Here is a 24,395-nt window from a genome sequence, read left to right as displayed (position 1 = left end):
CTGAGCTTCAGACCCAACATATTGTCCACCAGATGCTGACTTCCAACTCTGCAACAATGCCTGTCTCTGCTCCTACTGGAGTTTCTCTGCTGCTGAAACCACTACCGTCATCCCCAGAGTCAACTACTCCAATCATCATCTTTCTGATCTTACAATCCTCCATAAAATTCAATTTGTCCAAAACTTTGCTGCATGTATCCTGTCCCATTTGCCAATCTCCCCAGTCCTCACTCACATCATCATCATAGGCAGCCCCTCGGAATCGAGGAAGACTTGCTTCCACTCTTAGCATGAGTTCTTAGGTGGCTGTACAGACCAATACAAGAACCACAGTCTCTGTCACACATAGGACAGACAGTGGTTGAAGGAAAGGATGGGTGGAGAGTCTGGTTTGCTGCACGCTCTTTCCGCTGCCTGCGCTTGATTTCTGCATGCTCTCGGCGATGAGACTCGAGGAGCTCAGCGTCCTCCCAGATGCACTTCCTTCACTTAGGGCAGTCTTTGGCCAGGGACTCCCACCTTTGGCTTGTTTGCCGTGGACAAATTCTGAGTAGAGTGCTTGCTTTGGGAGTCTCGTGTCTGGCATGCAAACTATATGGCCTGCCCAGCGGAGCTGATCAAGTGTGGTCAGTGCTTCAATGCTGGGGATGTTGGCCTGGACGAGGACGGTAATGTTGGTGCGTCTGTCCTCCCAGGGGATTTGTAGGATCTTGCGGAGACATCGTTGGTGGTATTTCTCCAGCGACTTGGAGGTGTCTACTGTACGTGGTCCATGTCTCAGCCATACAGGAGGGCGGGTATTACTATGGCCCTGTAGACCATGAGCTTGGTGACAGTTGAGGGCCTGGTCTTCAAACACTCTCTTTTCCTCAGGCGGCCGAGGGCTTCATTGGCACACTGAAGGCGGTTTTGGATCTCGTCGTCAATGCCTGCTCTTGTTGATAGGAGGCTCCCGAGATAAGGGAAGTGTTCCTAGTTGTCCAGGGCCGCACCGTGGATCTTGATGTCTGGGGGGCGGGGTGGGGGCAGTGCCGTGCGGCGAGGACAGGCTGGTGGAGGACCTTTGTGTTACTGATGTTTAGCATAAGGCCCATGCTTTTGCACGCTTCAGTAAATACATCGACTATGTCCTGGAGTTCAGCTTCTGTGTGTGCAGAGATGCAGGCGTCGTCCGCGTACTATAGCTCGATGACAGAGGTTGGGGTGGTCTTGGACCTGGCCTGGAGACGGCGACGGTTCAACAGCTTCCCACTGGTTCTGTAATTTAATTCCACTCCAGCGGGGAGTTTGTCAACTGTGAGGTGAAGCACCTGCTTGACCCCGGTCCGGACATGGATTGGGTCTATAATGGATCCGTTGGTAAGGATCACAGCCTGAATGTCGTCGTGGAGCAGGCGGAAGATAGTGACGTATTTTTGGGGGCATCTGAAACGGAGGACGACGCTCCATAGACCCTCGCGGTTGACAGTATCAAAGGCCTTTGTAAGATCGAAGGCGGCCATGTATAAGGGCTGGCGCTATTCCCTGCAGCTGTCATGCTGCAAAAATCATGTTCGTTGTGCTCTGTGACTCTGAGGAGCTCCACGGCCACGGGGAGAAGACTGTTGGAGGATTCTAGCGATGACTTTCCCAGTGGCTGATAGCAGGGAGATTCCTCTGTAGTTGCCATTCGGACTTGACCCCTTTTTTAAAGATGATCACGATCAGCATCTCCAAGATCTCCCGGCATGCTCGCCACCCTCTAGATGACAGAGATGAGGTCATGTATTTTCGCCAGCAGTGCCTCTCCACCATACTTCAGTGCCTCAGCAGGGATTCCATCCGCACCCATAGCCTTGTTGTTTTTTAAGCTGTCGTATGGCTTTTTCTACCTCGTGCAGTGTTGGGGTCTCACTGAGGTGGTGGCAGGTAACATGTTGCAGAATGGAGTCGAGAACACTTGAGTCAAAGGCAGAGTCTCGATTGAGGAGATCTTCGAAGTGCTCCTTCCAGTGGGCCCTGATGAGTGTTTCCCCGTTCTTGGCCAGCAGCGGGGCGGGGTCTTGGGAGTTTGGTCCGTATGTGGCCTTGACTGCGATGAAGAATCCTCGCACATCATGGCTGTCGGCCAGCTGCTGTATCTCCCGTGCTTTCTCCATCCACCTTTAGGTCCTGGGTTTTTTTGTTGGACCTCTGTAATGAGTTGGGGGACAGAGCTCCAATGTAAGTTTAAAATCTTTGTCCTTGTACTAAAATTCCTTTGATGCCTCATCCCACAGTACCTCTACAATTTTCTCAAGCTACACATCCCCACCGATCTCCCCATTCTAGCCTCCAGCTTCATGTACAACCCCTACCCCCAAGTCACACGACTTATAGCAGACCCTGCCACTAGTCTGGGTTCCGCTCTCAAATTCCTTTTGTAATACCCTCTGCTTCGCCACCTCCCTCTTAAAAACCTCCTCTCAACCAAGCTCTTTGACTAAGCTTTTGGTCAGCTCTCCATGTCTGTTTTCCATAAGCAAATCTGGGAAGCACCCTAGTCTTTAAAAAAACACAAAATATATTATATAAATTGAAACTAGTTGTGAGAGAGAAAGTGGAAATTAGACAGAGACAGAGAAAATAGATATAAGCAGAGCATGAGTGACTCAGAAGGCATGCAAGCATGTGACCAAGTATGCACAATTCTTCTAAATTTTTTAAAAATTCGTTCCGGGATGTGGGCGTCGCTGGCAAAGCTAGTATTTATTGCTCATCCCTAATTGGCTTTGAGAAAGTGGTGGTGAGTCGCCTTCTTGAACTGCTACAGTCCTCGTGGTGAAGTTACTCCCACAGTGCTGCTAGGGAGGGAGTTCTAGGATTTTGACCCAGCGACGATGAAGGAATGGCAATATATTTCCAAGTCAGGATGGTGATGGTGCTCCCATGCGCCTGCTGCCCTTGTCCTTCTAGGCGGTAGAGGTCATGGGTTTGGGAGGTGCTGCCGTAGAATTCGTGGCAAGCTGCAGTGCATCTTATAGATGGTACAGTGCGACAGTGGTGGAGGGAGTGAATGTTGAAGTTGTGAATGTTGAAGGTGGTGGATAGGGTGGCAATCAAGCGAGCTGCTTTGTCCTGGATGGTGTTGAGTTTCTTGTGTTGGAGCTGCACTCATCCAGGCAAGTGGAGAGTATTCCATCACACTCCTGACTTGTGCCTTGTAGATGGTGGAAAGACACTTGCGCCGCAGAATACCCAGCCTCTGACCCGCTCTTGTTGCCACAGTATTTATGTGGCTGGTCCAGTTAAGTTTCTGGTCAATGGTGACCTCCAGGATGTTGATAGTAGGGGATTCAGCAATGGTAATACCATTGAATATCAAGTGGAGATGGTTAGACTCTCGCTTGTTGGAGATGTCCATTGCCTGGCACTTGTGTGGCATGAATGTTACTTGCCACTTATCAGCCCAAGCCTGAACGTTATCCAGGTCTTGCTGCATGCAGGCATGGACTGCTTCATTTTCTGAGGAGTTGCGAATTAAACTGAACACTGCAATCATCGGCAAACATCCCCACTTCTGACTTTATGATGGAGGGAAGGTCATTGATGAAGCAAATGAAGATGGTTGGGCCTAGAACACTGCCCGAGGAACTCCTGCAGCGATGTCCTCGGGCTGGGATGATTGACATCCAACAACCACCTTCCTCTGTGCTAGGTATGACTCCAGCCAGTGGCGAGTTTCCCCCCCTACTAACCGATTCCTATTGACTTCAATTTTACTAGGGCACCTTGAAGCCACACTCGGCCAAATGCTACCTTGATGTCAAGAGAAGTCACTCTCACCTCACCTCTGGAATTCAGCTCTTTTGTCCATGTTTGGACCAAGGCTGTAATGAGGTCTGGAGCCGAGTGGTCCTGGGGAAACCCAAACTAAGCATCGGTGAGCAGGTTATTGGTGAGTAAGTGCCGCATGATAGCGCTGTTGACGGCACCTTCAATCACTTTACTGATGATTGAGAGTAGACTGATGGGATGGTAATTGGTTGGATTGGATTTGTCCTGCTTTTAATGGACAGAACATACCTGGGCAGTTTTCCACATCATCAGATAGATGCCAGTGGTGTAGCTGTACTGGAACAGCTTGGCTAGAGACACGTCTAGTTTTGGAGCACGTCTTCAGCACGACAGCTGGGATGTTATCAGGGCCATAGCCTTTGCTGTCCCCAGTGCACTCAGCCATTTCTTGATATCACATGGAGTGAATTGAATTGGCTGTAGACTGGCTTCTGTGATGGTAGGGACCTCAGGAGGAGGCCGATACGGATCATCCACTTCTGGCTGAAGATGGTTGCAAATGCTTCAGCCTTGTCTTTTGTACTCACATGCTGGGCTCCGCCATCACTGAGGGGGAGGGTCACAGAGCCTCAAACTCCCATTAGTTGTTTAATTGTCCACCACCATTCACGACTGGATGTGGCAGGACTGCAGAGCTTTGATCTGATCCTCTGAATGTGGAATCGCTTAGCTCTGTTTATAGCATGCTGCTTCCGCTGTTTAGCATGCATATAGTCCTGTGTTGTAGCTTCCCCAGGTTGGTACCTCATTTTTAGGTATGCCTGGTGCTGTTCCCAGAATGCTCTTCTGCATTCCTCACTAAACCAAAAGTTAGTCTCCTTGCATGATGGTAATGGTAGAGTGAGGGCTATGCTAGGCCATGAGGTTACAGATTGTGGTGCAATACAATTCTGCTGCTGCTGCTGATGGCCCAGATCGTCTCATGGATGCCCAGTTTTGAGCTGCTAGATCTGAATCTATCCCATTTAGCACAGTGGTAGTGCCACACAACATTTTGGAGGGTGTCCTCAGTGTGAAGACAGGATTTCGTCTCCACACGGACCGTGCGGTGGTCACTGCTACCAATTCGGTCATGGACAGATGCATCTGCGACAGGTAGATTGGCGAGGACGAGGTCAAGTAAGTTTTGTACTGGTGTTGGTTCTCTCACCACCTGCCGCAAGCCCAGTCTGGCAGCTATGTCCTTCAGGACTCGGCCAGCTCGATCAGTAGTGGTTCTACCGAGCCACTCTTGGTAATGGACATTGAAGTCACCCACCCAGAGTACATTCTGTGCCCTTGCTACCATCAGTGCTTCTTCCAAGTGGTGTTCAACATGGATGAGTACTGATTTATCAGCTGAGGGAGTGCAGTAGGTGGTACTCAGCAGATTTCCTTGCTTATGCTTTGGGACTTCATGTGGTCCTGTGTCAATGTTAGGACTCCCAGAGCCACTCCTTCCTGACTGTATACACCACCATGCCACCACCTCGAGTGGGTATGTCCTGTCCCACCAGCAGTACATACCCAGGGATGGTGATGGAGGAGTTTGGGATATATGCTGAAAGGAATGATTCTGAGTGTATGATCATGTCAGGCTGTTGTTTGACTAGTCTGTGGGACAGCTCTCCCAATTTTGGCAGATGTTAGTGAGGAGGACTTTGCAGGTCGACTGGGCTGGGTGCGCCATTGTCATGTCCGAAGCCGGTGCAGAGGTCAATGCCGGGTGGTCCGTCTGGTTTTATTATTCTTATTGTTTCTTACAACGATTTGTTAGGCCATTTCAGAGGGCAGTTAAGAGTCAACCACATTGCTGTGGGTCTGGAGTTACATATAGGCTAGACCGGGTAAGGGCGGCAGATTTCCTTCCCTTAGGGTAGTTAGTGAACCAGATGGGTTTTTACGACAATCCGGTAGTTTCATGGTCACCATTACTGACATTAGCTTTTTATTCCAGATTTATTTAATTAACTGAATTAAGATTCCCCAGCTGCCTGAGCAGGATTTGAACTCATGTCCCCAGATTATTCGTCCAGGCCTCTGGATTACTAGTCCTGTAAATTTACCACTATGCTACCGTTCCCATTAAATTGAGAGAGACAGAGCATGCATGAATGAATGTAAGACAGAGAGTAAGCAGTGTGACACAGAAGGCTTGTGATACTGAGACAGCACGTGCATGTGTTGGTTGGTGGGGGGGGGGGAGGGGGGGGAAAGAGTGGGGAGGAGGAGGAAGAATGACTCAAGAACCAAGAATTACACTTTCACTAAATATTAGAACTCTGGGCACAATTACTAGATAAAATCCAGAGAGTCTGATAATCCAGTGCCTTAACTCCCTTTTCACAATGAGTTAGGAAGAGGTTTGCACAGTACCGTCCACAGCCACCAGATGTCTCCATTATACATCTGTTGTAAATGTGCAAAAACACAACACAACGACCTGAAATTTGCAGTCCTCTTGATGACAAATTGGCAATGTTTGTCATCATTTTAATTTTATTTTAAAGTTTGTTCATCTTTTTCAGGTGTGCCTTTTCCCCATGCAAGAGCCTCAATCTTTGTTTTGCTCTCTCTAGCATTTTTAAAGAGTTAGAATTTTAAGAGTTTACTCACTTCCTTGTTCACAGTCTGAGAATTCAGTGTTTTGATTGGCTACTAAGACAACTTGATGATGTCACAGCAGCTCGCACAAGGGTCCCCACTATACTATAGATTTGAATTGCACGTCGGAATACCCGAACTTCGACACCGAGATCGCAAGATCTTTGTGCGAAGCTTACTTCGGGTCCAGTGAACACCTTCACTTTGCTGCTGACCGCAAATGCAGGACCAATATTTTAGGTACATATTTCTGAATGGTAGTGCATTGAAAACATAATTTCTATTCGCAAATAGATGGGAAATGGAAAAAAAATTGCCAAACATTTGCCAAATCATTATATTTGGTCTAGCTTTACTATTGAAATTCAATCTTTTTAAACTGCAAGTAGAATAACATATTTTTGGAAGCCCACTAAGGATCATGTGTCAGTTTTTTTTTTTATAAAGTATTCTATTCCACCCATTACCTCTAGCACAGAATTATAATGGGCTATTGCCAAGTCAGGATAAGAGAAAAAAATATGAATGCGTGCATTGTGTCCAATATCATGCTAGAATTTGTTCAGCAATGGACACGAGACTAACCACTCAGGTACTACACTGCCAGTTTCAGCAAAACAAAAACAACATGTACAGACCACAGTTCTCATCACAGGATGGTTCTGATTTGTACCATTTTGAGTTTTACTGGTCATCCCCTTCTCCTCTCCCCCAAAATGCATATACACACTCACACACTCCAGTGCAAAATAAAGGCCTAGAAATCCCTTATAAGACCGAGTGTGTACGGACCCGGGAAGGTATCACAAAAGCTGGCTTGACAGATCCTCCGTATCTCCACAGCCAGGACATTCGCATGGGCAAGATTGCTATATTTGCCCATACCTTGCCCAGCAGATGTCCTGAAAACTCTTGTGCCTGATAAAAGCAGGCACATAGCCTATTTTTACAGGTGTATGAGTTTTAAAACATACAAAACATAGTAAAATATAATTTTAACACATTTTATTGTTAAAACCATGCCCACTAAGGCAAGTTTATTTTAAACCATAATTTAAAAAACTTTATTAAAAAAAAAATCGCAATATATATTTTTTTAAAGACATTAATAACTTTAATTTAAATTAATAAATGTGGTGTATTTTTTTCTATTTTTTATTTTTGTTTTGGTGTTGGTGGGGGGGGGGGGGGGGGGAAATCGATGTTTCTCAATCATAATGAGAACTCCTACTTAAGGAGTTCCAATTATTATGAATGAGAAAATACTGTACCTGGATTGGCTGCCCAGAGCCATGTGATTCCAGCTAGGTTTACGGACGTCCAGACGTGCATGAGCTCCGATGCGCAGTGAGTGGATCCTGGTGGGCACAGCAGGATAAGGTCGGTGCGCATCTTTATCTTTTTCTGTCGTTCGCCCACAGGAAGACCTCGACCGGGATTTCTAGGCCAGTATGCTCCAAAAAATTATTTGTAACAGAAAAGCATGCTAACCTCTATGCAGGATTCTCAATACCACGCCGAACTATTGCACAGGATACAATTATTATACCACAAGGCTGTTTACAACATTGACACATTCATACAAACATGTAACCAGGCTCTGCATCTTTAACTGTTTGAGCTCATGGCAAGGATGCTGACATTGTTGAAGGACAGAATTTAATTACTGTACTAAGTGCTTCTCTATTGGGCATGGTTTAGCTCCAATACTAAATGTTCTGAAATGTAGCCTCAACTTTGACTTCAGAAAAATAATGTGTGTTGGAATCTATGGGCTCAATTTTCCCCAAAGCTGTTTTTTTTTAAACACCCGTTTTTTCGGGGTCCAACTATGCCAAAAAAAATCATCCAAGTTTCTCCGTTTGAATTGTTGATTTTGGCACCGCCTAGTCTGTCCTTTAGCTTTGGGGGTGGAGCCTAAGATCTGCACCAAAAAGATTAGGTTGCCAGGGTAACTAGGGACACTGTGGGCCAAGGTTGGAAAGTGAAACATGCAACACATTCTGGCCAGCTCACAGCAACCTTCACAAGCACCTTACACATTGTAACAACTTATTAAATTATTGAAGTATTTATGCCAAAAGTCTTATGCCCCCCCCCCTCCCCAAAACCAGTACCCACTACTATCCCTGGCTGAAGAGCCTCCCAATGCCAGTACCCGCTACTATCCCTGGCCGATGGGCCTCCTTCCTCCCAGTACCCACTATTATCCCTGACTGAAGGGCCTCCTCCCTCCCAGTACCCGCTACTAACCCTGGCCGAAGGGCCTCCTCCCTCCCAGTACCCGCTACTATCCCTGGCCGAAGGGCCTCCTCCCTCCCAGTACCCGCTACTATCCCTGGCCGAAAGATCTCCCCACCCCGCACCTCCCACACTCTTTCCCCTCTCTGCTGCTGCTGTTGTTCGGGCCGTGGAACTGCATCTGCTGCGCTGATTTCCTTACCTGCGCTGATTTTCTTAACTACCCAGAAGGTTTTTCCAGAGGTCACATACACCATCCTAAGAAAAATTGGAGTAAATCGGAGCTGGCCAAACTTGCTTAAATACCTAGAATTGGCACGGGTGGTAGGTTACGCCCCCAATGAAGTAAAAAAAAAACAAACGTAAAAGAATTGTAACTAACTGAGTTACATTGACATACAATCTTTAAGGAAATGTGGATATTTTAAATTTAGGCCAAAAAACAGCACACACCAAAACAACGGCGCAAATAACTGGGGAAAATTGAGCTCTATATTTGGATATTAAAATATATGTCTTGACTCCACAACCTTCTGACTGAGAGGGAAGACTCACTTCAGCTCACAATTCAGTGTTGTAGTGAGGGAATGATTCAGTTGTCAGAGGGGCTGTGCTTTGAGATGACAAACTGACGTCCCATTTGATTGTGTTTGGATGGATGCTGAAGACCCAATGATACGATTAGCAGCCAAGCAAGGAGTGCTCCCCATCAGGCCTCCTTCAAACAACACCACCATAACAGCTCAATTGATCATTCATCCCACTGCTGCTTATGAAATCTTGGCTGTGCACAAAATGGCACCATTGCTTAAATAGTAACAGTCCATGCATTTCAAAGTAATGAAGTGCACATGAAGCATTGGAGACATTTCTGAAAGATAGAAGATGCAATATAAATGTAAGCAAATGTTTTTCCTCTCAATCCAAAAGCTTGATTCTGGAAAAATCTTGCACTTTGGGCTGAAAATTCCGGCCTCGCCGGGTCCGTACGAAGTGCGCACGGACCCAGCGAGGCCTGGCAAAAGCCGATTTGAGAGGCGCATTGCGCACGTGCCGAAAACCGTTTTTTCCAGTCAAGATTTCTCTTAACAGACTCTCTGCATCCCCGGGAAAGACATTTGCGCAGCAGAGATTAGGCTATTTGCCCAACTCATACCCAAAGTCCTGTAAAAAGCAGGCACATAGCTTACTTTTACCAGCATAAGAGTTTTAAAACATATAAAAACACTCATTTTTATATTAAAAACCTTGTCTATTAAGGCAAGTTTATTTAACACTATCAAAACACATTAAAAAAAATTCCAAAAAATTATTTTTTTCTAAAACATTTAATTTCAATTAATTTTAAATATGAGGTGTTTTATTTATTTATTTTGCTGTGTTTCGGTGTTTTAGGAGGTTTCCCCATTGATGGTAATGGGAGCCCGTACAAGTAGAGCTCCCATTTTTAGCAATGAGAATACTGCGTAGTGATTGGCACGTACTTCAAAGACAGGTCCCCATGCGCTGCGCAGCGAATCTAGGCTTCCGACCGAGATCTTACATTTCTCCAGGACCAACAGGTAGATTTGCAGATTTTGTTTCGGGTCGGAGGCATTCGTACGAAGGAAGCCTCCGACTGCAATTTTCCCTCCTTTATTTTTTCAGAAACAGCAGAAAATTCTCCCTTTTTAATCAATAACCAGATGTTCTAATCCAAAATTTGTTTGGTTAGCTTGGGACAGAGGGGTGATGCATCTACCAAGCCCAACTGTTTGCCACCATTCCAGTCTTTGTGGCATGCAACTTGCAGATGAATGAACTTCAAATAATTCACCTTCTGTTCTTCAGGTGCATCTCCAGTTTCAACAGAAGTGCCTCATTTATACTTCTGGGAACTGGACTAAATCAGGAAACACAAATATCGAATGCCAAGCCAGATTACAGTTCAGCATAAACATGACATCACAATATGAGTAATGCATCATTACAGATCTAACGTCACTCAATTGGGACTGCTAATGACGTAATAAATAATTCTTGTCTCATTTTCATTCTGGGTTAAAATTAACTTCCTACAACACAAGAAGCATCTTTGCTGCCATGTCACAATTTTGCATTGAACTGATTGAATAAGACTCAGAAGCCATTATTTGGCAGTTGACACCATATAGGAGGTTGCAGCCTACTTTTCCTGTGCTTTTTAAAAGAGTTCCCCATTGAATTTCAAAAGAGAGCAGTTCCTTCTCTGAATTTAAAGTGAAAGCAAAGTCTAGGAAGAGTAATCTCTATTCAAAGTACCCCCTCCATTTCTATCTGAAAGTAATAACCATATATATATATTATACAACCTACATCTTCAGACACTTTTTCCCATCACAAATTCCTGTACAGTATACACAATTATAATGGAAACTGCCTATTTAAACTTGTTTCTGCAAGTATAACTTCCTCCCAGTGGGTGTGTACAGTTTGAATTATGTCTACACTTACCTTTTTTTTCATTCCATGTTGGAGATCAACCTCCATGCATTTCTCTGTTTATACAGCTGCCTTGTATGGGTCTCTGTGCAAGTCAGTGAGTGAGTCATTCTGGGAGTGGGCCTGGGATTGCTGTGTTATGATGCAATTGCATGTAGTAGGTGGACTAGGGAATCAAACGGCACAGGTGGAGTGCCTCAGGGTGTTTGTATCATGATGTAATGTTGAAACACAATAGCTGGTGCAGTGAACAAACCAGAGGAGATCATTGTTCTGAACAAAGATCCGGACACCTACGAAAAAAACCAGGCCTCTGTAATAAAGCAGGTCAACTCAGTTATGTTTACTTATTGTAACAGGGTCTGCATTTCAGACAAACTAGCTTCTTTTCTCCACTAACGGTCTCCTCTGCCTTGCCCCCTCCAAACACGTACGGGGAGCTCGTGGACTTTGTCACTAAAATTCAGACCATCCGTTCAGCTGCCTCTGCTGCTTCCCCTTCAAGACGAACATCCTCCGCCCCCACCTCCTCCCTCGTCACCCCCAGACTTGACTATTCCAATGCTTTACTGGCCAGATTCTATTCCTCCACCCTACATAAAATTCAGTTTATCCAAAACTCTGCTGACCCATATCCCATCATGTACCAACCCATCACCCCTGTCCTTAGTGACCTATATTGGCTCTCAGCCCTCATTCAAAATGCTCATCATGGTTAAATCCCTTTATGGCCTCATCCCTCCCCATCTCTAAGCTCTTCTAGCCCTACAATCCAATCTGCCAACCGCCCCCCACCCCACCCCACCCCATCACAGAACTCGTGTGCCATGGAGTCTGGCCTCTTGTGCTTCATTGTAGGTAGCCGTTCCTTCAGCCATCTAGGGCCTATGCTCTGAAATTCTCTCCCTATAGCTCTCTGCCTTTCCACCTCCATCACCTCCTTTAAGATCCTCTTTAAAAGCCATCTCTTTGGCCAAGCACCCTTCTAATATCACCTTACATAAGAAATAGAAGCAGGATTAGGCCATTTGGCCCATCGAGCCTGCTCCGCCATTCAATATCATGGTTGATCTGATATGGACTCAGTTCCACTACCCTACCCACTCCCCATAACCCTTTACTCCCTTATCGCTCAAAAATCTGTCTATTTCCGCCTTAAATATATTCAATGACCCAGCCTTCACAGCTCTCTGGGGCAGAAAATTCCATAGATTTACAATCCTCAGAAGAAATTCCTCCTCATCTCAGTTCTAAATGGGCGGCCCCTTATTCTGAGACTATGTCCCCTAGTTTTAGTTTTCCATGTGGAAATATCGGGCCCAATTTTCTCCAACCCCTTTTATCGGTGCACTTAACTTAAATGCGCCAACTTTGCGCGCTGGAAACAGCGGCAAAAAAAAGGGGGCCCCATCCTGCCCGATCTGCAGAGTCTCCCAGCGTGGCGTAGATAGTGAAGTGGGGGGGGGCGGAGCAGCAGGCCACGCAGAAAACACTGCCGGCAGCTGCGCACATGCACAGTGAAGTCTGCGCGCATGCTCCTTGCCCTCCCAGCGTGTCCTGCGGGCTGCAAGTTGGACCAGATGCTCGCAGCCCTATCCCCGGCCGAAGGGACACCCTATCCCCGGCCAAGTGGCCTCCCGTACCGGCCGGCCAGCCCGCTAACTTCCCGGGTCGAGGTAGGACTTCAGTTTTATTTTTTATTTATTGATGGTTGTGCATTGTTCAGTGAGGGGAGTTTTGATGGGGGGTTGGGGGGGTGGGGGCAGGGGGAAGAGAAGAGTGTTTTGATGGCAAGGGGGAAAGAGACTTAAAAAAAAAACCAACTTGATTCTGGCATAAAGGTAGGACTTCTATTTTTTATTTGTTATGGATTGATTGCTTATTACTTTTTGTGCTTTGTTTAGTGCTTTGTAAGTCTTGGTGCTTTAACCTGCGCCGAATTCTTAACTGCCCGCAATGTTTTTCAGAGCTGGCCACATACGCTGATCTAAGTCGATTTGGAATAAGAAGAAGTTTTAGCTGGCCAAAGTGGCATAAATGACCAAAACTGGGGTAAGTGTCTGGGAACGTCCCCTTTTAAAAAAAAAAACTACAAAAAAATCGTATCTAATTTACTTACTCTGGAGCAAATCTTTTGGGGGAAATGGCATTTTTTAAACTTACGCCAGAAAAAACTTACTCCAAAAAAATTGATGCAAGTCATGGGCAAAATTGGGCCCATCCTTTCTGCATCTACCTTGTCGAGGCCCATTATCTTATAAGATCACCTCTCATTCTTCTGAACGCTAATGTGTATAGGCCCAACCTACTCGAAGTATCTTCATAAGTCAACCCCCCTCATCTCCAGAATCAATCTAGTGAACCTTCTCTGAACAGCCTCTAAAGTAAGTATATCCTTCCTTAAATACGGAGACCAAAACTGTATGCACTACTCCAGGTGTGGCCTCACCAATATCCTGTACAGTTGTAGCAGGACTTCTCTGCTTTTATACTCCATCCCCTTGCAATAAAGGCCAACATTCCATTGCCTTCCTGATTACTTGCTGTACCTGCATACTAACTTCTTGTGTTTCATGCTCAAGGATCCCCTCTGTACTACAACACTTTGCAATTTTTCTCCATTCAAACAGTAATTTGCTTTTCTGCCAAAGTGGGTAACCTCACATTTTCCCCCATTATACATCTGTCAGATTTTTGCACACTTAGCCTGTCTATATCCCTCTGCAGATTTTGTGTCCTCCTCACAATTTGCTTTCCCACCCATCTTTGTATCATCAGCAAACTTGGCTACATTACACTGGGTCCTTTCATCCAAATCATTAATATAGATTGTAAATAGTTAAGGACCCAGCACCGATCCCTGCAGCACCCCACTAGTCACTATTTGCCAACCGGAAAATGACCAATTTATCCCGACACTCTGTTTTCTGTTAGTTAGCCGATCCTCTAGCCATGCTAATATATTATCCCCAACCCTATGAACTGTTGTCTTGTGCCGTAACCTTTTATGTGGCGCCTTATCGAATGCCTTCTGGAAATCCAAACACACCACATCCACTGGTTCCCCCTTATCTACCCTACTTGTTATATCCTCAAAGAACTCCAGCAAATTTGTCAAACATGATTTCCCTTTCATAAAATCATGCTGACTCTGCTCGATTGAATTATGCTTTTCCAACTGTCCCACTACTGCTTCCTTAATAATGGACTCCAGCATTTTCCCAACAACAGATGTTGGCTAACTGGTCTATAGTTTCCTCCTTTTTTTAAAAAAAAAAAGAGGCATTACATTTGCGGTTTTCCAATCCGCTGGGACCGCCCCAGAATTCAGGGAATTTTGGGAGGTTACAACCAATGCATCCACTATCTCTGCAGCCACCTCTTTTAAGACCCTAGGATGTAAGCCATCAGGTCCAGGGGACTTGTCTGCCTTTAGTCCCATTATTTTACCGAGTGCTACCTTCTTTGGCTCGCTGTTTATCTTGGTCTGATTCAGCTTCTGTGTAGCACCTTGGGACATTTTTCTACATTAAAAAGGAACTACATAAATGCAATATGTTGTTGGCGCTTCACTGCCTGTGAAGCACTTTGCGATGTCCGGAGGACACGAATGCACTATATAACAACAAGTTGTTTTGTTCTTGTTTCTTTGAGTGCAACCAATGCTGGGAAAACCAAGCAGTTGCGGTTAGCTAGTGATAAAGGGCACCTATTCTGATCACAAAATTCAGGCCAGGGTCAACAAGGTTTCTCTCCCTTTACTTACAGGGTCCTTGGTAGCTTTTCCGCTTAGGATATCTCGTGCTTTTTTCTTAGTCATATTGAAGTTCTTTAGATATGCATCGTAAACATGTTTCGCCAATGATTTCAAATCGGCTATTTGTGGATTTTGAACTGTTGATTCACCAGCTAGAAGTCCTGCAACTAGCTTTTTCTTCTCTGCTTCAGGCATTCGGCCAAAACGGATGGCTGTTACCAGAGAAAAACAAAATTAGATTTGGCAAAGAATTCAGTTTGTTTTGGTTAAGTATAAAATTGGCTTGGATTCAATTTATTTATTATTAGGCTGGACAGTGAATAGCAAGTCTGTTTTCAACAAGTACCAATCATCACAGGCTGTACTGCTATAGGAGGTTTCAACACAAGGTCGTTAGCACAAATTGAAACCAGGCAGTGCTCCACACTGGTAATAATTGTAACACAGTATCCTTTTCACTTTAACCTTAACCTTCTCGCAGGGACCAGCGATCATACTGTTCTTCACAGCTATTGTCCCGACAACTCAAGATAACACCCAAGATTAATCAAGAACGACAGAGAACAATAGCGGTGAGTGTATTACAAAGATGGAACACAAATTGAGGGGCTTAGAGGACAAGGAAGAACAGACAGATAAGGATTAACATCGCACCTTTCACTCCTTTTTGTAGAAAAACATTTGTAGCCAATTTGGGTACAGCAAGACCCCATAGAAACATAGAAAATAGGTGCAGGAGTAGGCTATTCTGCCCTTCAGCCTGCACCACCATTCACTATCATGGCTGATCATGCACTTCAGTACCCCATTCCTGCTTTCTCTCCATCCCCAGATCCCTTTAGCTGTAAGGGCCACATCTAACTCCCTTTCGAATATATCTAATGAACTGGCTTCAACAACTTTCTGCGGTAGAGAATTCCACAGGTTCACAACTCTGAGTGAAGAAGTTTCTCCTCATCTCGGTCCTAAATGGCTTACCCCTTATCCTTAGACTGTGACCCCTGGTTCTGGACTTCCCCAACATCGGGAACATTCTTCCTGCCTCTAACCTGTCCAATCCAGTCAGAATTTTATGATTCTATGAGATCCCCTCTCATTCTTCTAAATTCCATTGAATATAAGCCTAGTCGATCCAGTCTTTCTTCATATGTCAGTCCTGTCATCCCGAGAATCAGTCTGGTGAACCTTCGCTGCACTCGCTCAATAGCAAGAATTTCCTTCCTCAGATTAGGAGACCAAAACTGAACATAATATTCAAGGTGTGGCCTCACCAAGGCCCTGTACAACTGTAGTAAGACCTCCCTGCTCCTATACTGAAATCCTCTCGCCTTCACCACCTGCTGTACCTATAAGCCAACTTTCTAAAAGAGTTTCAATGACTGATACACCATGACACCAGGTCTCGTTGCACCTCCCCTTTTACTAATCTGTCACCATTCAGATACTAATCTGCCTTCCTGTTTTTACCACCAAAGTGGATAACCTCACATTTACCTACATTATATCGCATCTGCCATGTATTTGCCCACTCACCTAACCTGTCCAAGTCACCCCGCAGCCTCTTAGCATCCTCCTCACAGCTCACACTATCATCCGGCTTCGTGTCATCTGCAAACTTGGAGATATTACATTCAATTCCTTCGTCTAAATCATTAATGTATATTGTAAATAGCTGGGGTTCCAACATTGAACGTTGCGGTACCCTACTAGTCACTGCCTGCCATTCTGAAAAGGCCCCATAATAAGCAATGAGGTGAATGAGCAGTTAAAATGTCTGTGGTGGCATTAGTTGAGGGGTGAATATTGACCAGCACATTGTGGGAACACTGCTCTTCTTCATAAAAAATACCATAAATCTGTTACATCCACCTGAATAGGCAAGCAGGGCCTTGGTTTAAAGAATTACCCAAAAGACAAGAGCAACGCTCAAGGAGTTTACAGTCAAATGAGGTTGCGCATTTTCAATACATTAAAATGATTTTTTTTTTTTTTAAAACCATACTTGCCTGGTTGATTTTTTTTTGCATTTCTTTCCCTTCCTCGTGATCAGGAGCAGATACACTGGCTGATTTTCCTACCTCCATGGCTTGGGTCAGCTGTGGCTCTGTGGGTAGCACTCTTGTCTCTGAGTCAGAAGGTTGTGGGTTCAAGTCCCACTCCAGGGACTTGAGCACAAAAAAAATCTAGGTTGATACTCCAGCGAGTACTGCACTTTCAAAAGTGCAGTCTTTCGGATGGGACGTTAAACCGAGGCCCCGTCTACTCTCTCAGGTGGACGTAAAAGATCCCACTCCACTATTTCAAAGAGCAGGGGAGTTATCCCCGGTGTCTTGGCCAATATTTATCCCTCAATCAACATAACAAAAACAGATTATCTGGTCATTATCACATTGCTGTTTGTGGGAGCTTGCTTGTGCACAAATTGGCTTCCACTTTTCCTACATTACAACAGTGACTACACTCCACTGGCTGTAAAGCGCTTCGAGACATCCGGGGGTCGTGAAAAGCACGTGAAAATCCATGTCTTTCTTTTTTGGGCACAGCGAAGCCAACTTACTGCAAAACTGCCACAACAGCCAGGAACAGTTAACATACAAGAGGTCAAGGCTAAACCTGGGGCATTCCTGGCACAGACGACATAATAGGCACAATCATTGTTAAAGACTGGACTAATTCCTAATTGAATTAGGAGTCGACAATGAAGTTGAACAATCAACCAACAGATTTTCTGCCATGTTAGATGCTTATAAAGCACAACTTAAATATAAAACAAGGTGTGTTAATACAAATATTTTATAAAATCATTCAATTCTCGATTTGAAAAGCTGTTAAACCTATCAACTTATCATGTCTTAAATTTTCGTTTGCTCATTTTGGCAACATTTACTGACCATTATGTGACATCCCCAATGCCAGACACTTCTGGAAGCGGCAATACTGGCACTTATTCCTGTTCTTTTTCTGGATCTTACAGTTACGATCACATTTCTCATACTTCAGCTTCATCCGAATTGTTCTTCGGAAGAAACCCTGGAAGCAAAATTTTAGTTTAGATTTTAACTATGAAGTCAGACAGAACTGGGATTTCAAATCGGCATACAAGGCTCTGATAAATTTCTGATTAAATAAAATGCTAACTTGGACAATATTTTACTCCTTGTCTTACCAAGTTGTTGGGTTATTTATAAGTTATTACATGTAGAGTAAGCCAGAACAGTTTCATTTTGAAACTCGAGAGAGCAAACAAGGATGAATTAAAAATTGATCTGTATATATTAAAAGTATGCATGCACTCCCTCGAACTATCAATTATTTCTTGTAACTTTCCAGTCATGTCCACAGTACACCTATCTAATCTTACTTTGTTGAGTTCTCCTAGCTCCCATCTCCAGCCACTCACCTAGGACCTACGGAAGCTTGCTTTATACCAGCCCCCTTTCCCACCTTGTTGCTGCTACATCTCTACTTGACCCAAAGCCCCAATGGGCCATTCCAGTTGCCAGTCCAATCCAAACCCTGATATTCATGCTAAAGAAAAGCCGTGTTCCTGCCATAAGCAAGATCCAGCTTCAAGGTGACTTCAATTATATATTTTTTAAAGTTTCAGTTTGCCATATAATAATACTAATAATAGAAGCTTCTGAGCTTGGCATTGCTTTTTCAAGCCTGGGTAGGGAGAAGGATTCTCCTTCACCCTATTCCATCTGCCAAGCCACGTGGGTCTTTTCCACCCTCTCCTCCCTGAAGCCCATTACTTCCTCCCCGCCCCCCCACCTTCCTGCAGCCCGTTACCTTCCCCTCTCCGGCTTCCTATATCCACACCCATTCTATGCCTTACATACCAATGCCTTCCGCTCCTTAGTGCTTCCTCCTGTGCCCCTTACCGTTCCCATCTCATTCCTTGCTCCCAACTCTGTCCTGCCTTACCCCATTCCTTGTTTCCAGCCCCTAGTTGAGCCCCCATGTCTTTCCACACACCTTACTGCTGATCCACTCCACAACAAAGCTCCAAAAGTACTTTATGCCAACTACCAGCAACACTGCTTTGTGACTGGGGCGAGGTGGAGGATGCTTGTGACTCAAGATCATACCAGGGGGACATGATGCTTGAGGAGGTTCCTTAAAAGTGCTACCCTTGCAGTGCCCTGGGGAAATTGATTATTTTAATAAAAACGCAGCAGTACCCATTTAAATTATGCAGATTTCACCAGATCACTGCTCTGGAAACTATTTTCTATATGTCTAGAAAGTGAAAAGAATAAAAACTTGCAATTATATAGCATCTCTAACATTCCAAGGTACTTCACAAATAGATATTATGCTGAGCCAGGAAGGGAAAGGTTCAGAGCAGTGACAAAGCTTGGCTGAGAGGGCCTTTATTGGAAGAGAGAGGTTTAGGGAAGGAATTCCAGAATGTAGGACTCAAGCAGTTGACGGTTCTGTCACCAATAGTGAGCGGAAGGAAGGGGAATTGCACAAAAGGCTAGAGTCAGAGGAACCAAGTGGGGTTTTTTTTGGGGGGGGGGGGGGGGCAAATATGGCATAGATTGCTTCACTACCATAAACCTCACATGAGCTGACATTGAAAAAAACTGGATTCTCAAAAGAATCAAAACTATTAACTGTACCTTAACCTTCACTATAATGACCCTGATCTGTGTGTGTGTATGTTCCTCTGTATGAGTGTCTGGCAATGTCTACATTATAAGAACATAAGAAATAGGAAAAGGAGTAGACCACCTGCCCCTTCGAGCCTGCTCCGCCATTTAATAAGATCATGGCTGATCTGATCATTGGCGCAGCTCCATCTCCCTGACCGCTCCCCATAATCCTTTATTCCCTTATCGTTCAAAAATCTGTCTATCTCCACCGTAAATATATTCATTGACCCAGCCTCCATAGCTCACAGACAAAGAATTCCACAGATTTACAACCCTCCGAGAAGAAATTCATCATCTGTTTTAAATGGGCCGCCCTTTATTCTGAGACTATGTCCCCTAGTTTTAGTTTCCCCTATGAGTGGAAATATCCTCTCTGCATCCACCTTGTCGAGCCCCCCTCATTATCTTATATGTTTCAATAAGATCACCTCATTCTTCTGAGCTCTAATGTGTATAGGCCTAACCTACCTTCATAAGTCAACCCCCTCATCTCCAGATTCAACCTAGTGAACCTTCTCTGAACCTCCAATGCAAGTATATCCTTCCTTAAATACGGAGACCAAAACTGTACACACTCCAGGTACGGTTGTAGCAGGACTTCTCTACTTTTATATTCTATCCCCCTTGCAATAAAGGCCAAGATTCCATTGGCCTTCCTGATCATTTGCTGTACCTGCATACTAACTTTATGTTTCATGCACAAGGACCCCCAGGTCCCTCTGTACTGCAGCACTTTGCAATTTTTATCCATTTAAATTATAATTTGCTTTTCTATTTTTTCTGCCAAAGTAGATAACCTCATATTTTCCCACATTATACTCCATCTGCCAAATTATTGCCCACTCGCTTAGTCTGTCTATATCCCTTTGCAGAATGTGTGTGTCCTCCTCACAATTTGCTTTCCCAACCATCTTTGTATCATCAGCAAACTTGGCTACATTACACTCAGTCCCTTCATCCAAGTCATTAATATAGATTGTAAATAGTTGAGGACCCAGCACCAATCCCTGCGGCACCCCACTAGTCATTGTTTGCCAACCGTAAAATGAGCCATTTATCCCGACTGTTTTCTGTTCGTTAGCCAATCCTCTATCCATGCTAATATATTACCCCCAACCCCATGAGCTTTTACCTTATGCAGTAACCTTTTATGTGGCGCCTTATCGAATGCCTTCTGGAAATCCAAATACACCTCCACTGATTCCCCCTTATGCACCTTGCTCGTTACATCCTCAAAGAACTCCAGCAACTTTGTCAAACATGATTTCCCTTTCATAAAACCATGCGGACTCTGCTTGATTGAATTATGCTTTTCCAACTGTCCCGTTACTGCGTCCTTAATAATGGACTCCAGCATTTTCCCAACGACAGATGTTAGGCTAACTGGTCTATAGTTTCCTGCTTTATGCCTGCCTCCTTTATAAAAAAAAAAAAATAGGGGCGTTACATTTGCGGTTTTCCAATCCGCTGGGACCGCCCCAGAATCCAGGGAATTTTGGTAGATTACAACCATTGCATCCACAAGCTCTGCAGTCACCTCTTTTAAGACCCTAGGATGTAAGCCATCAGGTCCAGGGGACTTGCCCGCCTTTAGTCCCATTATTTTACTGAGTACTATTTCATTCGTGATAGTGATTGTATTAAGTTCCTCCCTCCCTATAGCCCCTTGATTATCCATTATGGGGATGGTTTTAGTGTCTTCCACGTGACATAGGAGAAATTCAGTGAACAGACACAAAAGCAAGTTTTGAATGTCAGAGTTGTGACTTTCGGAACAGTCTGAATAAAACTTCTGATCATTTCTATGCAGGAAACTGCACTGACTGAGGCTAAACTTTGGAATTTTCCTGATGAATGAAAGTGATTGAAGCATAAGTTGCAATTAATGTAATTCTTTCATTTGTGGCCTCATGGGTGGGGAGCTCTTTTCCAGTGAGGCTGCACTACTCAATTAAAGTTAACGTAACCATTCTGAATAAAGGTCTGCCACCTAACACAAACTGGTTTTGTTCCCTCTACAGGCACTGACTGACCTGCTGAGTTTTCAGCATTTTCTGTTTTTGTTATAAATAGCTAAGGCTGAGAGAGGCCTAGGGAAATACAATGAAATGAGATGGAAAACTAGAGGATCAGGTATTAAATTAAAACACATTTGAAAATGAAGATGCAGTTAAAGTCTGAAGTTATTAAATTAAATGTTCAGATCAGAGGGTTGCACATGCCTACGAGAAATATGAAATACTGTTGTTGAAGCTTTCGTTAATCTTTGTTGGAACAGTGTACAAGGCCAATGACATAGAAAGGACATTGGAATTTCAACTGATTGGAAATCAACCAACAACTTCCTGGAGTAGCCCAAAATCTGCAAAAGGAATTTCAATTAAGCACAGCTGGGGTACTCCATACGTGCGGCAAGCACAGAATTCTAGTTTATACTGCTGGCGTGGAGTGGGGAAAATAACAGAATTTTAAGCAGAAGCACTCAAATACCTGCATTGAGTGTTGTTCATTGGGTTCAAACTTCAGTCAGCTTCTACCAACTGAGAATAGATAAGGGTTCTGATTCATGCTGCGGTATAACCTCACAATTGGCCATTCATCATGTGCAAGTCTAGACAATAAGCATCAGCAGGCTACTTGACTGTGGGTGTCATCATGGCCAAGTCAGGCATCCATTCAAAGATTTCCAGCAGGAGTCACTCTATGAGGAGTGATAAAGTGGCTAATTTTTCACTTCAGTAGCTCAGCGATACCAATTGTAGCAACCTTATCACCGCCCTGGCTCGGATTAGTTAATTCAGTTCAGAGTCTGAATCAAAGTGGGCCCTTCCTAGTTAATACAGCTCAGTTTAGGCAGCACACTTACCAACTGAGCCATTGAGAAGCACATTTTTAAGTTAATTAAAAGGGAGGTTTTTCACTGGTTTTAATAGAAGCCAGCAGCGTGATATTGTACTTCTGCCAGCAAGTGCAGTATATGGACAACATAAAATTGATTTCGATAAACTGTTACTTTATTTTCATATCATACTGTATTCCCTAATGAAACAGCACAAGACAATTGGTAAAACTGAACATAGAATTACAAGATAGAAACAAACCGTTCAACCCAGCCTGTCCATATTGGTGTTTATCCTTCACAAGAGCAGTAGTCCGAATGCCACGTGTTCACTTCCATATCCCTTTATTCCCCTTTCCTTGAATCATCTATCTAGCCTAGTCTTAAAACATTGGTATCGTCTATGCATGGTTCTGTAATACATCTTAGTTTCTTTTTTAAAGAATCAAGTGACAAGACTTTCCAATTTCCTGTAATTACTATGTAAATTAACCAGATTTCACAGCCAACAAGGTAAAGTCAGTATTTATTGCCACCTCTGTGCATTTTTATTCCAATTCCAATGATCTAATCATATATGTGGATCAAAACATGAGAGTTCTTGATCAATAAGCAGTTATAGTAAATGAGTAAGCAGATATAAAAGTTGTTTTTGGTCAAAAGGAAGTATTGCACCCACGCCAACCATTGACCAGAAAACTGGGTGAATGGGCAAGTGATCCCAGGCCTCCACTGTTGCAAAATCTAGTGGCAGGAGATGTAAGAGAACAACCTCTGGTGACCCAATAGTTATTTTTTCCTCTGTTTCTTGGCATCTTTCCAGGAAGAGAAATTTCTTCAGGAAGGTTATTAAAATCCAGAATGCACTACCTGAAAGGTGGTGGACTCAGATTCCATTTGACTTTTAAAGTGCAATTGAACATGCACTTGAAGAGGACTAATTTGCAGGGTTATTGGGAAAAAGGCTTGGTTGTGGGACTAAACTGGACAGCTCTTTCAAATAGCCGACACAGGTGTGACAGGCCGAATGGCCTCCTTCTGTTCTATAGATTCTATTATTTTGCTGTCAGCTATGCCATAAGAACCTTAGGAGCATGTGCAGGACATATGGCCCCTCAAGCCTGCTCCACCATTCAGTATTATGGCTGATCTTCTACCTCAACTCCACTTTCCTGCCCTATACCCATATCCCGTGATTTCCTTAGTGGTCCAAAAATCTATAGATATCAGTCTTGTATAATGGCTGGCTGAGCATCCACAACCCTCTGGAGAATTCCAAAGTTCACAACCCTCCAAGTAGAGAAATTTCTCCACATCTCAGTCCTAAATGGATGACCCTTTATCCTGAGACTATTGCCCCTAGTTTTAGACTCTCCAGCCAGGGGAAACAGCCTCTCAGCATCTACCCATCAAGTCCCCTAAGAATTTTATACGTTTCAAGGAGATCACATCTCATTCTTCTAAATTCTAGAGAATATAGGCCAGGTCTAGTCAAACTCTCCTATGATAACCCTCTCAAATACTTTAATCTTCTTCAACACCTCTATTATATCACCCCTCAATCTGCTAGTTACCACTGTCTCTTTAATACCATGTGCTTCTAATTTCTGAATAAGTGTTGAGGTACTTTATCAAATGTTTTTTGAAAGTCCACATATACAACATCAACTGCACTACCTTTATCAACCCTCTATGTTACTCGATCAAATAACTCAATCAGGTTGGTCAGTCATGATTTGCCTTTAGCAAATTTGTGCTGGCTGTCCCTTATTAACCATGCTTGCCTCCAAGTGAAAATTAATTTTGTAGTAGTTTTCCACCACTGGCATTAGACTGATTGGCCTGTAGTTACCAGGTTTATCCCTCTCTCCGTTTTTGAACAGAGGTGTAACATTTGCAATCCTCCAGTCCTTGGGCACCACTCCAATATCCATGGAGGATTGAAAGATTGTTGTCAGAGCTTCTGCTATCTCCATCCTAGCTTCCCTCAGCATCCCATCTGGACCGGATGACTTGCTGAGTAACGGCAACCTACTTA

General features: G+C 44.1%; 1 protein-coding gene and 1 long non-coding RNA gene across 4 annotated transcripts in view; one reads left to right on the top strand and one right to left on the bottom strand.

Annotated features, from left to right (window-relative positions):
* The window catches only part of LOC139227829 (peroxisome proliferator-activated receptor delta-like), a 75,033-nt gene that overhangs the window by 19,378 nt on the left and 31,260 nt on the right, over positions 1–24,395 (bottom strand). For all 3 annotated transcript variants that reach the window (XM_070858900.1, XM_070858899.1, XM_070858901.1), the window contains exons 4-5: positions 17,749–17,887; positions 14,867–15,069 (exon numbers count right to left, since the gene is read on the bottom strand). In XM_070858900.1, coding sequence (XP_070715001.1) covers positions 14,867–15,069; positions 17,749–17,887 — 342 coding nt within the window. The remainder of the gene's footprint in view (positions 1–14,866; positions 15,070–17,748; positions 17,888–24,395) is intronic.
* LOC139227830 (uncharacterized) lies at positions 7,707–15,410 on the top strand. The gene is made up of 3 exons (XR_011587479.1): positions 7,707–7,779; positions 13,068–13,152; positions 15,339–15,410. It is a non-coding gene; the product is annotated as an uncharacterized lncRNA (long non-coding RNA).

Source organism: Pristiophorus japonicus, chromosome 17 (genome assembly GCF_044704955.1).
Source record: "Pristiophorus japonicus isolate sPriJap1 chromosome 17, sPriJap1.hap1, whole genome shotgun sequence".
NCBI classification, from domain to species: domain Eukaryota; kingdom Metazoa; phylum Chordata; class Chondrichthyes; family Pristiophoridae; genus Pristiophorus; species Pristiophorus japonicus.
This window is presented reverse-complemented; position numbering and strand designations above follow the sequence as displayed.